At 33.6% G+C, this 14,154-nt stretch overlaps 1 protein-coding gene across 7 annotated transcripts in view; it reads right to left on the minus strand.

The window, feature by feature from the left end:
* Window positions 1–14,154, minus strand: part of ZMYM4 (zinc finger MYM-type containing 4) — a 153,891-nt gene that overhangs the window by 59,074 nt on the left and 80,663 nt on the right. For 4 of the 7 annotated variants that reach the window (XM_070468412.1, XM_020880190.2, XM_070468413.1 and 1 more), the window contains 5 exons: window positions 12,066–12,587; window positions 10,315–10,376; window positions 9,794–9,964; window positions 3,096–3,180; window positions 2,602–2,857 (listed from right to left, as the gene is read on the minus strand). In XM_070468412.1, coding sequence (XP_070324513.1) covers window positions 2,602–2,857; window positions 3,096–3,180; window positions 9,794–9,964; window positions 10,315–10,376; window positions 12,066–12,587 — 1,096 coding nt within the window. Of the gene's footprint in view, window positions 1–2,601; window positions 2,858–3,095; window positions 3,181–5,710; window positions 7,910–9,793; window positions 9,965–10,314; window positions 10,377–11,733; window positions 11,896–12,065; window positions 12,588–14,154 lie in introns of those variants that run through there. The other 3 variants (XM_020880192.2, XM_020880193.2, XM_070468415.1) reach the window with 3 other exon arrangements.

A 14,154-nucleotide genomic window follows, 5' to 3' on the forward strand; every position in this document is an offset into this window, starting at 1 on the left:
GACAAAAGCAAAGACAGAGGCAAAAATGAAGACAGGATATGTGGGAGAACGTGAAAAATATTTTTCATATCTGCCTATTTGTTGGATTAAAATCTCAACTTACTTGAGTAATGTTTGTTTCTCTATATAATTAAAACATATAGTAAATGTCAAAAAAATCAGAAAGTGTAGGATTTGAAATTGAGTTTTTTAAAACAAATTGTTACGTCCTTATCACTAATGAATCTAAACAATAAATGATTAGCCAAAATATATTCAGACTTGAGGTTAAATTCAAGACGCTAAGAGACTTGGTTAATAAAACACTAACAAAAATAAAACTGTTACTCCAAACAGTGATGTAGCTTCTTTTAACCTAAGTGCTGCTGCTATTATTTCTACCGGTCTATTGGCCACCTAATGTGAAGCACTGACTCACTGGAAAAGACCCTGATGCTGGGAAAGACTGAAGGCAAAAGGAGAAGTGGGCTGCAGAAGACGAGATGGTTAGACAGCATCATCAACTCAATGGACATGAATTTGAGCAAACTCTGGGGGATAGTGAAGGACAGGGAAGCCTGGCAGGTTGTAGTTCATGGGGTCGCAGAGTTGGACATGACTTACAGACTGAACAACATAAAAATAGCAGTAAGCTTATCAGAAAGGAAATCTTTCTATCTCCACCTATTCAAATTAAAGTAAAAATCCTTCTTATAGGGGCTGAATTACAAATTAAACCTATTTGACTAAATGGACTATAAGGGGGGAAAATGAATGTGCCAAAACAAGCTATTAAAATGTGACACTGAGTAAATCATTTAATTTCTTTGACTCTAATTTCCTTATATTCAAGACACAATTCATATCAATAATTTTATAATCAGATAAACCAGACTATTCCAAACTGTTGTAATGACTGTGTAAACAAGAGAAAAAAAGAGAAAGGAAAAGTGATGAAATGGAAATGAAAGAGTAGTTCAGAAAACAAAATGAAACAGAATGCAAAGAAAAACAAGACTAATATAAATGGTTGAGGACTGAGAAACAAGTGAAAAAGGTACTCTGTAATAAGAGAAAGGGGGAAATGAAGACAGAAAATGAAAAAGAAAAACTGAGGTGATAAGCAGGCAAGGAGCACCTGAGAAAAGACCAGAAAGGGGCAAAGGAAAGAGCAAAGGATTTACAGAAAGGTAACAGAGTAAGTGAACAAAGAGGGAGAACAGTTTAAAGTCAAAGAATGGCAGGTTGAAATTTATGGGTAAGACCAAACATTACAAAAGAAGAAAATGCAATCTTAAAAATAATTAAACTACATAAGATCAAATAAAACTAAGGGATGACATGCAGGTAAAAATAACCATCTCCAGATAATGGGAGGTCAATACTAGAGGCCAAAGAGATACAGTGAATTTAGATGAGAAGAACAACATATATGGATAAGAATTAAAAAACACAAAAAGAGGGCACACATTTTAAAACCTCTATGAGTTTCCTGTGGTCATTTTGAAATCACTGCAATAAATATCTATGACTATTATTATGAAAGGAGAAATATCGCTGAAATTTTAGAAAGTGCTGATTGCTCAAGAACTAAAGAAACATAAGAGGAAGTTATTACATGAAATTATTTCATGGCAAAATAGAAAACTGAAAAAAAGCCTTATAAAAAGTCTAATTCTCAGGCTGATTAACCTTAGAAAGATGATGAATTTATAAAATACAGAAATTAGATATCTGGTCTGTAAGTATTCATTTTTTAAAGCATATTTCATAATTCGAACAGTATAAAGTCTACTTTTACTAAATTTAACTTGAAACATAAAGGAATGCAAATATAACTTCTGGAACATAACCATACTCAAATTTCTTTTAGAAGTTTCTTTCTATATGCCTTTTCCAATTGAACTAGAAGAGGGTGCATCTTTTTCACTTTCTAGACAGAAAATGGCAACATCCTTGTATTGATCTAAGTATTGATACAAATAAATCATAGTTTGAGTAGCTTAATAATAGAAGCCAAATTGTTTCAGAAAAGCATTATTCATCTTTTTCTGATTTATTTAAACAGTGTCTAATGACCACCCTGAAAAATTAGTTCATATTCCTCAAATGATCCTAAGGTCATAATTTTTTGTTGTTAAACACTGAAATGTAACCTCTCAGATACTTCAGAGGTACTGAGAAGGTAAAGATAAATATACTGAAATCTAATTAAAGTTAATATGAAAAGTATTAAATGAATCCCAACTATGTAAACAAGAAATAACACACAAGCATTAAATATTTGTTGGATTTAAGCGTCTATTGCCTACAGTTATAAAATACTTCAGTCATATATTACTCTAAGTTATGCAGTTTTTGTTTTATAAAGCATCTCAACTGGGATGCTAAAATATGTTTCAAAAGTATCTGTCATTATATAAAATGCTCATTAATTAAAGTTAAAAGAAAGCTGAGCACCTCGCATCCAGAAAGACTGAAAGCAGCAGCAACACGTTTGCAGTAAACAATGTGTGATATTTCTCAAAAAACACAGAAACGTAGAAAATGAAACAATACACAAATAAGAACAAAGCATCTTGAAAGAAAGGAAACAGAAGATAACTTAGAATTCTGCTATACTTTGAGCAACTTGAGCAAGTTTTCTTAGTGGGAGGAGGCGGTGGGCGGGCAGGTGGAACTGTATATCCAGTGAGGCACAATGTAGAGCAGAATAGCTGTGTAGACCCTTTCCTCTGATAAGCAGTTTGCCCCTTCTGGAGGATTTTTTTACAACCAGAACAGGAAACTCGAACAGCTGTGGCTGGAACTGAAGGAAGCATTTTATTCATGCCAGATGACGCCAGTGAAGGCTGAAAGCCAGTAGTCAACTGTGGAGCTTTAAAAAAAAAAATTGAAAAAAAGTTTTACTTTTTACCATGAATTTTAAGTAGGCATCCTTTCTTTCTCTTCTAGAACTAGTTTTGAAATCCAACACTAATTATGCAATGCACAATTAAAGCCATTCTAAACAGGCAGAGAGAACTGCCTAGTTTACTAATATAAGTAGGACTTCCTCTCCCTCACACTGGTCAGAATAAATAAACATGATTCATTCATTCAATTCTGTTTCTTACCAAGAGGACTGCCACTGACTGAAAACACAGCGCTAATTTTCAGTTCCCCCTCTTGAGTTTTTTGCTGTTGGCCATGACTATACTCCTTTTAAAAAGAAAAATAAATAAATATGTAAATAAAAAATGAATACAATGTGTCTAAAGAAATTGAAACATTCAAGACATTTTACTAAGGCTAAACAGGGGTAGAAAATGTACTACATTAGTAAGAAATAATAGCAAGCAAACTATAATTACAATGAGGGTATAACAGGTTTATACATGCTGAGAGTTTATGAGGTAAAAAAATCTAAGTAGCTATCTAATTAGCCTACAGAACTACCAGATAGTCACAAACTATTTTTTAATTCTTAATTTACTACAGTGTTTTAAGTACTTATATTTATAAAAGTAATACACACTTACTATACAAAATTTAGACTAGTAGAAATCAGAAAAAATTTCTTACAATATTTCCATTATCCCCAACCAACCAACCAACCACTGTTATTCTTTTGGTATATTTCTTTCCAGTCTTTTCCCCTCCAATATGTGTTTCTTTACACAGCTGTAATTATACTGAATATACCATTTTTATAAAGTGATTTTTTTGGTCACTTGAATCAATTGAATATTTGCATATTACCACACTTTACTCCAAAATAACTTCTAGTGGCTAAGTATCAGTGTTTCTAACCGGGGATTCCAAGAATCCATGAGATCTATATAAAGGTACTCTAAGCAGTATGAAAATTCTTAAATACTATTTTTTTAAGTTTGAGTTTTTGAGTAATTTTTTATTGAATAAAGCTTATTTTCAGTCATGAATAATCACATATAACTGAGTTATACTACAAGTTTTTAGTACTGTTGGTAGCTTTTACAATTATATTATTGCATTGTGAAACCTCTAAGTAATAGATTTAACTTTTTAATTCACTGTTTACCACACTGACACTTGCAAAACCCCAAAAGATGTCATGTTCTTGGAATTCTCAGGGAACTCCAACATACTCCCTTTTTTGTGTCAACAGGTGTCTGTACACTACTCAAATTTGAGAAATAATGATATATATTATTTAATAGACATAACAGATTACACAAGGATGAGACTGGGGTGAGGTGAGGCCTTTGCCTCAGGTATAAATTAAGGAACCAATTCTCAGTCATATTTTCTTTAAATGCAAAACTCCATGATAAACAAAATATCGAAAATTTAAATAAGCAAAGACAGGATACCATTACTAATTTTTCCCTTGGCCTCAGTCTCCAATTTGATGATAGCCCTGTATGGCACTGAAATTACATAACCACAACCCAGTGCTGGTCCATTTGTTTCCATACATTTGCTTTAATCATTAATGCCATGATGTACATCTTTGTGAATGCTCATACATTCATATTTAGGATTATCGCCTAAGGAAAGAACCTTAACAGTGGAATTACTAGGTAGATAAGTATATAGTAAAGGTTCTTGGTGTACAATGACAGATTGCTTTTTAAAGACTTAACTACATTTATTCTAGCAATTTGTGAAAAAAGTCACTTAGTCTTTTCCCATTCTTGTTTTAATTTCCAATTTTTTCAATATCCATTTATAAGGTAATAATATTAACCTCCTACAGCATCTGTTATCAATATTTCCTCAATATGTTCTTTCAGCTAAAATTTTACATACTGAAGTTTCCATGCTTATGGCAAAAAATTGATGGTTTTAGCTTTAGCTATTCCTTCTATTTCTTACAAAGTTCTACTTCCATGATAAAATGCTAAGACAATGGTCTCACTGTTTATAGAGTCCTTTAATCCAGAGGTCAGCACACTTTATCTGCGAAAGGCCAGATACAAAGTATTTCTTGACTTTTCAAGCCATGCTATCGCAACTACTCAACTCTGCCCTGGTAGAGCAAAATCACCCATAGATAATATATAAATGAACAACTGTGACAATAACCAGCAAAACTTTATTTGCAAAAACAGTATACAGAAAACAAAAACGAAACAGAAACAAAGAGGACAGGCGGGACTTAGCTGCTGCTGGTAATTTGCCAGCTCCTGTTTTAGTCCATCCAGGGTTTATTATTGATATACAATGAGCATTTTTCTTTCTCTTTCTCTGAATAGCTGGTAAATTCCTTTCACTCACAATTAACATATCAAATTTCTCTAAAAATACCTCTTTTGTGGCAATCTATTCTGTATCATTATCAGGCTGCCTACTCTTATGATTTCATGCTATCTTAATGAAAATAACTGTAAGATGCTTAATCATTTAATAGTTTGCCATTACTAGAACATATATATATAATATAATGTGTGTGTCATGCCTATTTATTCTTCAAAACGTAAGAAACCATTGATATTTCATCAGAATTGTATTGTAACTATATTTTACTTTAGGAATAACTAATATCCTACATTTTTTTAAGAAAGTCTATCCATTCATTCAAGTTGTTTTATATGATACAGCACTTTTTAGTCACTTTGCTGTAGGAAATAGTGTATCTTTTCACCATATTATCTAGGTGGGAAACTGATTTATAGAAATTACTGCTCTGCTTTACATGACTAAAATTCAACTAGCTACTCAACTAAACTTTCATGAATTCTATTAATTTTCTAATAAAGATCCTTACCAGCAAATGATGATAATTTTGTCTCCCCTTTTCCATTATTTCTTCTAATTTCTTTAACATGTGTTGGGTCGAAAATCCAACAAGAGTTAAATAATAATGCTGATATCTGTAATTTGTGTTCATTTAGTAATTATTAACAGAAGGTTTCCATCATTTTACTTTAAAATTCAATGACTGTTATTGATCAGAAGTAGGTATTTCCTTACCTGATCAAGAGAGTATCTATTATAAGAAATGCATAGTGAATTACACTGAAATTTTTTTGGGCATCTATCTATCTATCTAGTCTTATTTGGCCTGTTGATGAAGTTATACATTAAGAGATTTTCTAATACTGATTCATTCTAACATTCCTACATTATATAGTATATTAAGACATATTACAAGTAAAAATCTTTTCTAATTCCAGAAAATTCCAGAAAAAAAATCAATATTCATGGGTATACTTTAATGGTCTCCAGTCAGCTCTTTCTCAGTCTATGACAGTTATTTAAAACTTCTGATATATTCCTTAAGCCTCAGGAACATATTACTTATGTAACATAGTAAAATACATATATACCTTAAGTACTCTGCTTGTACACCCCACAGTGCCTTCAAGGCAGAATCATGTTTATGTTAGCATCCTCCCAACAATGACTAATTTCACAAATATTTAATAAAAAAGCAATGACTAATAACTTGAGAAGTGAAAATCTTATGACCCAAAAACTCTCAGAAGCAGAAAAACAGAAGTCAAAACCAAAAAAATCCTTTAACAGTATCTTTACCTTCCTTTTGTTTACCAGAAAGTATATATGAGTATTACAAGACAGTGTTTCAGAAATGAAAAACCCAGATTCTATAACCAAGTTAACTTGACATAGCTAAAAAACAAGCTCCAACATTTAATTACTGCATCCTACTTTCCAAGACTATATGACTCACTATTGTCACAATTAACTGATTTGCTTTCCCATTCTAATCCATTTATTTCAATGAGAGTATAGATTAGCTCTCCTTTTATTATGAGCAAAAAGAAAAAACAAATCACTGCTTTAAAGTAATATTTACTGAATTCCCAGCTTTTAGAATCTATAGAAAAGGGGCAAAGGAAAAATGAGAAACGACGTCTATCTATGGAACGAAGTCTGGCAGACTAACAGTAAGGCCTGATGAGGGCCCTGATGGGCTCCTTTCTGGCCACATGGCCTTGAATAACTTACTAACCTCTACAAACCTCGGTTCCCTGATCTATAAGTGGACTTAATATCATCTACTCTGGCCTTTTTATTCTGGAGGATGAAACAACGTAGTACATATAAAAGTATCTGTAATTGTAAATATTATATAGAAAATATAGTAACATGCAATAGGATTTGAATGAAGAAATGCAACCAGGAGGACAAACGATGTTACACCAGTGACAGAGGAAGGAGTATAACAACTGGCAAACCCAGAAAAATGTAACTGAAGAATAATCAAGAGCAATTGAGAAGAAGTGGATAAACATATATAAACATATTTCCGTATCTTAGTGAGTTATATGGGAAAGTAAAAAAACTAAAACCAAAATGAATTGTGTAAAAAGGAGAATAAGGAAGCAAGTTGAAAGCAAAGCTACAAGTTAAGCAAAGAGAAAAGTCAAGTGAGATTTTTACAAGGTGCCAGAAGCTAAAGCTATGATCTTATTAAGTCAAGAGAAAAGTTATTACAAGTAACTGATGGTCAAAAGTAAAGAATGACCACAGCTGTTAAATCTATCAATATTTTATGAGCATTAGGTTAATAGTACTGTTTCAGAATCTAAGAAAATAATTCATTGGAACTCCTTTTTCCAACCTATTTTTGGAAATGAAGAGTGATAAAGCATTAGGTAGTACCGAAAAATGAATATAGATTTCCAATGGTCACTGAGGAGAAATACCTAAAAGAACAGAACAAAGAAGAAGGAAGCAAGAGAAGGGGAGAGGAAACAGGAGTAGGGAGAAGAGGTAGGAAAGAAAGGGAGAGAAGGGTAAGGAAGGGAAAGGGAAATAAAGACTCTGGTATCCACAGTTTAACATAAAGTTCCCTGAGGAATTTCTAGAAGAATTATGAAGGTCTGATCTCACAGGATTGGTGTAGCTGATAACAGAGAGGACCTCTCAGAGAAAACCTAGCTTTACCCACTCATGCATTGGAACTTCCTTATTTTGGGGTCAGCATAAAGAATGCTTCTAGACCTTATGCCTTGGACTTACATTCCTGCTTGGTTCTTGAGTCCAGTCAATCAAGTGGTGAGCTCTTATGGAAGTTCTTCCCCAAAATCATGACGAAACTTCCTATTTGGTATTTTATAACACATTATTACACTTCGAATAGTGATTAAAAAAAAATGTAGGTATTCCTGGGTCCTGACAGTTCCATCCTATTGCTGTTCTCTAGTTAATGGAATATCTGATTGTTTTCAAAACAGTAATACAAATAACCCTTCCTGATGCCCCCTTCCCCTGATGTATGTAGTCTTTCCTATAACTGTCTTTCATCTCAAGGAGTGTCACTGGGTCATGTACAGGGAGGAACTGATGTCTTTGGTACCCTGACAACATTGCGATTCCATATGGATTTCTCATGTCCAGATTGGGGCACATAAAGGATGGAGATCTGCTCTGTATAGACGTTAACAGTAGTCTTCTGAAATATACACTGCCATATCTCCCCTAGGTGTCAGGACGTTTCTTTATCTCTAATTGAGATATCTCTATTTTGCCTGCTTCTATCACCATTCTTTCATTCTAACTTCTACCATCTTCTTTGTAGCTACCACACTCATACCCATCCAACTCTATAGCGTTATCATCACTACCCTATACAGCTACCTCCCACTGGGCACCATGGAATTCCTGTTTGGTTGAAGCATCAGTCTGACTCACATAAATCACTTGTATCTCTTGCCTTTTCCTACTGTAAAACAGTGGTTCTCAATACCAGAGGACTTTGTCCCCCAGGGGACACCTGGCAATGTTGAGGACATGGTACTACTGGCAGCTAGTAGGCAGAGGTCAAGGACGCTACTAAATATCCTATAATGCGTAGGATGTATTGCCCCTCACTACAAAGATCTATCTGGCTCAAACTGTCAACAGTGCCGAGAAACCCTGCTTAGAGACATCTGAGTGAAAAAAATCTCTTCCATACAAGTCTCATATTCTCAACCACCCTAAAATAAAAGAAAGATATGGAAAGGTAAACCTTCTCCAGATCAAATGTCGTTTCAAAAAAAAACAGCTAATTCATGCTATCTTTACTTCTCAGCTTCTGTACTCATACCATCTGTATACAATACAGAACACCCTCAAACAATTGCTGCTATTGCATATTCATCCCTTGGTCCTTTTCTACATTCTTAAATGACTGCACCATCTTTATTCTGTTCCAACCACTGCTATGTCATTAACTGCACAGATAACTTCACTGACTTCAGGATTCACAGTTACAGGATCTCTCCAACTTTCATCTCCAGAGCAACCTTGAAATAACAGAGCTCTATCCCTACCCTTTTTACTCACATACCTCAAAATTGGAACCCTGTATCACCCATCAAAACCTCCTTTATCTTCAACCCACTGATCTAAAGAACTGGTTTTTCAATCAATTAACTCTTCCAAAGATAACCTGTCCATTAATCCCTCCTGAAAAACACTTAAATCTTTACATACTTTATTAGCAGTAACTGTAAAAGGCTTATTACTACCTTATATAAACAATCACACCATAAACTCATAAACCTCCATAAACTTCAGCCATGTCTGCTGTTTAAATCTCAAATACTTGAAGATTCACTTTCCCTAATCCTTCACTAATAGTCTGTAAAAAATCACAGAACAGCATTATTAAGGAACAAAGTGAATTAGAAGCCTTAATTACTACTTGGAAAAAGTTTCCTGTAACTCTGGTTGATTCCTTAGTATTATTCTTGAAGATAATTAAATTTCCTCAACCTTCATTAAGAGTCTCTTCTCACCCCATCAACAAAACACTTCTTAATCAAGAACTTCCTTTCTTGAATGAATAATGCATGTGTGGAACAAAAAAGAAGGGGGGAAAAGGTGAAATGTTTACTTGAGCATTGTCAGGTTCATCTTTAATTTTGTCTAGTAGTCCCTGCTGTGGTGCCATTGCTTTGTCATACTCATCATCCAAAGGTTCTTCTTTAATTCTAATATTTGATGCAAAGGAATTTCCCAGTTCCGAACCAATGGATTCTTTATTGGCAAATGGATAGCTGGAATCCTAAAACACAATATAAAGGATTAATAAATATTCAGATTTTTAAATTATTCCTCTTCAGGTTTAACACCCAGAGAAAAGCTCAATGGAAATGAAGAACTCTATGGATGTTCATTAGAGTCCCTATGCTTACAAGTAAATGTGATAAATGTCCAAATATCAAATACAAATAAAGAATCTAAGAGCAAAGACTTCTTAGTACATCTCCAAAGATGTCCTTATCCAAATAACAAAGGAAATTTAAAAAACCAGTGCTCTACCTAATACATATAGTTACAGTTTAGAAAATCACATAAAGAAAACTTTGACACTTGCCACAGTTACAGCAATCTACATACACACTGAAAACTTACCCTAAAGTTTGTTTCTGGGGTTTGTGGTAAATGGGTATGTAATGTTTCTTCAACTTGATTAGCTATTGAAAGAAAAAAACAAAACAAAACAAACATATGTATATGAATAACAAATCTTAGAAAGAGTGACCTAAAAAGCTATTACTTGATAATCACCTCTCTTTCCAAAAAAGATGCTCATTAGAGTGAAAAGGGTACCAAAAAATACCCACAAGGTAGTTTCACTCAAAATAAACAATCTGGCCCCACCTAACTTTTAGCCTCACCTCACACTATTTCCATGCTCAAACCTAAATTAAGTGGTTACTTTATTCACTATGTTCTAAAAATTACTTAAGTTTGCTCTTCCCCATCTCTGCTTATATCATTCCAAGTCCCCACTATCCTAATCTTTACAGTCTTTCATATTCAGCTCAGTTCAAAAATCACCTCCCTTCTAGAAAACCTTCCCTTGTCCACTAAGTTAAAAATCATTTCTCTTCTAAGAATACCTAAAACAGTTTCAGTTATTTCAAAGAAATATTATTGTACTGCTTTATTAAAAACTCTTCTACCATTGTCTTCAATTATAAATTAAATTTTATGCTATTCAACTGGTCATTAACACTTCAACTACTTTACTTGTCCCTTTTGCTATTAGATATTATGTTCCCTGAAGATAAGTACCCATATAATTTATCCTTCTAGGCATACTGAAAATACATTAAATAATATATACTGAAAAACACAGTATACCCTTGTACACCCTTGTACATAATGGATACTTAAACTAATTGTTCTTTATAATGATACTGATTTGATCTATCACAGCTTTCCTAGCACTGTCAGAAGAAATTGTAATACAAGGACTAGTATATTCAACCTCGCTTTCTTTCACACCTATTGAATATTTATTGAAATTTTACTATTTTCACTACACCAGGTTAGGCCCCAAGAACACAAAAATGAGTAAGATATAGTCCGGCCCTCAATAAACTGTCACACTAGCAAGTAAAGGCCAAACAAACAGCTATGATACTGTGTGATAATTATTATAAATAAATGAGGCATTTAAAAAATGCTATGGAAATACAGATGAGGAAACAAACATTCTTGACGCAGAGAGATTAGGGATGACCACAGGGTAGAAGAGGTTTATGAGTTAGGTAGTGTCGGGTAAGAAGCACTTTTACAGGCATATATACAAGAAAGAAAATGACATGCAGGCAAATGGAACAGCAAGAGAAAAGAAAGGCATAGAAATAAGAAAATGTATATATTCAAGAATGGAACTGAAGATAAGTATAGGGTATGCTTGGCAAAGAGGCTCAAGAGGAGTCTCAAGAAACTTTTAAAACATAAAAGAGAAATGTTATCAAAAAGAAAAACCCTCCCTAAATTGGACTAACTGGTGGGACAGCAGTTTGAATTAGTGCTTACAGCACAAAGAAGTTAAATCCAACTTCAGGTTCCAATGTTCAACCAAAGAAAATGAACAGGTGATTCGAGTATCTTGCCTTCTCATCAAAACATTGCAACCAGGGGAGGGAGAAATGAGGTTTAGAGCTATTTTTCAACCATTTATACCATTACCAATAGTTACTGGGAGAAATTCAGTCACTCTGCAAAGAACAAGGATAAAAGAAAAATGACAAGCTTACAATGAATTTAACTGTTCACACTTTGCTTAGTATCAGAAGTAATAAAAGCTGTATTATTATCAGTATGTTGTTATTTATTGTGTTTTATGGCTCTATTCCAACAATTATTACCTGCTTTATCAAAAAAACTGCTTTTCAACCTTGAATCCAACTCTTTATGGGGTTTATCCAACCGTTTTTCACGTTCATAAGTTAGGTCTCTATTTTTCTCCTTTCCAGAAAATGTTTCTTTGCTGTTTTCTCTTACTAGACTAAAATCTTTCCGTATTGATTTAAAGACAGAAACCTGATCAAATTGTTTAGGAAAGTCTTTTTTTAATTTATTTTGAATCTGTATTTCATTTTCATTGTCTGATTCATGCTGTGTGACTCTTCTCTCTACTTCCAAGCTATCATCAGTATGAATTGAAGAAATAAGATTGTCCTTTGAACTAAAATCCTGTTCATCCTCATTGTCACTACCAACGACTGGAATTCCTGCAAGATCCCCAGAGTTCAAAAAATAATCATCTTCATCCAGCAATGAATTTTCAGATCCTGTTTGATTCGGCATTCCATAAGACATGCTGTCAAGGGTAGGAGTTAAGTTGTGGTCTATATCTTCAGACATTTCTGTATCCATGATACCACCACCTTAAAAAGTAAAATACTGTTTAGACAAATGATAGTGCTAAAGATGACCATATTTATAAGGTCTGTCTGGCATTTAACAAATGATATTTATTTTTTTCTTTTCAAACAAAATATAGATAATAATACTGCAGCATTCAATAGGTGTGACAGATAAGATATCCCTATCTGACAGATAAGGAAACAGGGACATAAAACTTGAGAAACTATTTTAAGTTAGAAAGAAAGTCAATGCAATATAGAAAGAAAGAGTACCAACTTCAGAATGAGACATGTGTGTTGGAACCATAGCATAATTACTGAAAATCTATGTGATCCTGAGAATAAACTCTAAGGCTTCCTTATCTATAGAACTGTCTAATACTCACCTTGGAGACTAATCTGTGGTGAGGTTTAATGACAGTATGTATAAAGGACCTGCTAACACAGAGACTGACACAGAGAAGGGACTATGAAAGTGATAATCATAGTTGTCATAGAGACTACTCTGGGGAGCTGAGATTAGAGCCCAGTTCTCTGACCTCAGGTTCCCAATCTCTCTACACTAACCCTTAATAAACACTTACAGCAGTTACTCTTTACAGTGGTGAATATTAAAACATAAAAATAAAATTTATCCAAGCCAGAGTAAATATTAAAAACTGTTTACTATTTGAACTACATGCTCAAGTCTCTCCCATTTCAAAATAAAACAAACAAGAATACTTAGTCCTGTATTTCTTTTTCCTGCCCTAATTCATCTTTCTTTCACAAACTTCTAGGGGAAAAGTTTACACTGGTTTGTTTCTACTTCATCTCCTAGTCATTAATCCTTTGCCCTTATTGCAGTCTGGTTCCCAATTTCACACTGGAACCTCTCTCATTAAGATCATCAATGATTTCCTCATGGCCAAATTCAATTATTTTTTCAATCTTTATGTGTCATATCCCTCCCAGATAAAATAGTTTGGTTTCTTTGATATGCACTATATCCTACTTTCCTTACTATTATATTAATTTATTCCATTCTCCTCTTCCTATTTTATGTGCTCAATATTCCAATTCTCATCTCATTTTATATACTCAGACCATTTTATTTACCATCATAGCCTTGACTTTTGCTGATGACTTCCCAAATATTTTAGCTTAGAACTTTCCTCCAAACTTCAGATGTCTATATTCAACTAGCTTCTATAGGACCCTTAAGAACCTTCAACTTAACACCTCTGAAATAAAATTCATCATGCTCCAAGCATACTTTCTTGTACTTTATTTCTGTCACTTAATTAATAGCACTGCCAAATCAGCAGGCTGATCAAGATAAAAAAACAGAGTCACTCCAATTCTCCTTCCTCTTGGACAAATTCTGTTAACTGTATTAATATCTCTTTCAAATCCATCTCCTTCATTGGGACCATTCCAACACTTCACATCCCTTCCTATTGACAGTGCACTAACTCAATCCACAGGATATCTAGCAGGCAACCATATTCTTACAAATTCTGCCTTCAAACCATATTTAATTGGTCCATGAGCAAACAAACTAGAACTGGTGAAAACACAGAGTGAAGCAAAAACTAAAAATATTAGT

Source organism: Odocoileus virginianus, chromosome 5 (assembly GCF_023699985.2).
Source record: "Odocoileus virginianus isolate 20LAN1187 ecotype Illinois chromosome 5, Ovbor_1.2, whole genome shotgun sequence".
NCBI lineage: Eukaryota > Metazoa > Chordata > Mammalia > Artiodactyla > Cervidae > Odocoileus > Odocoileus virginianus.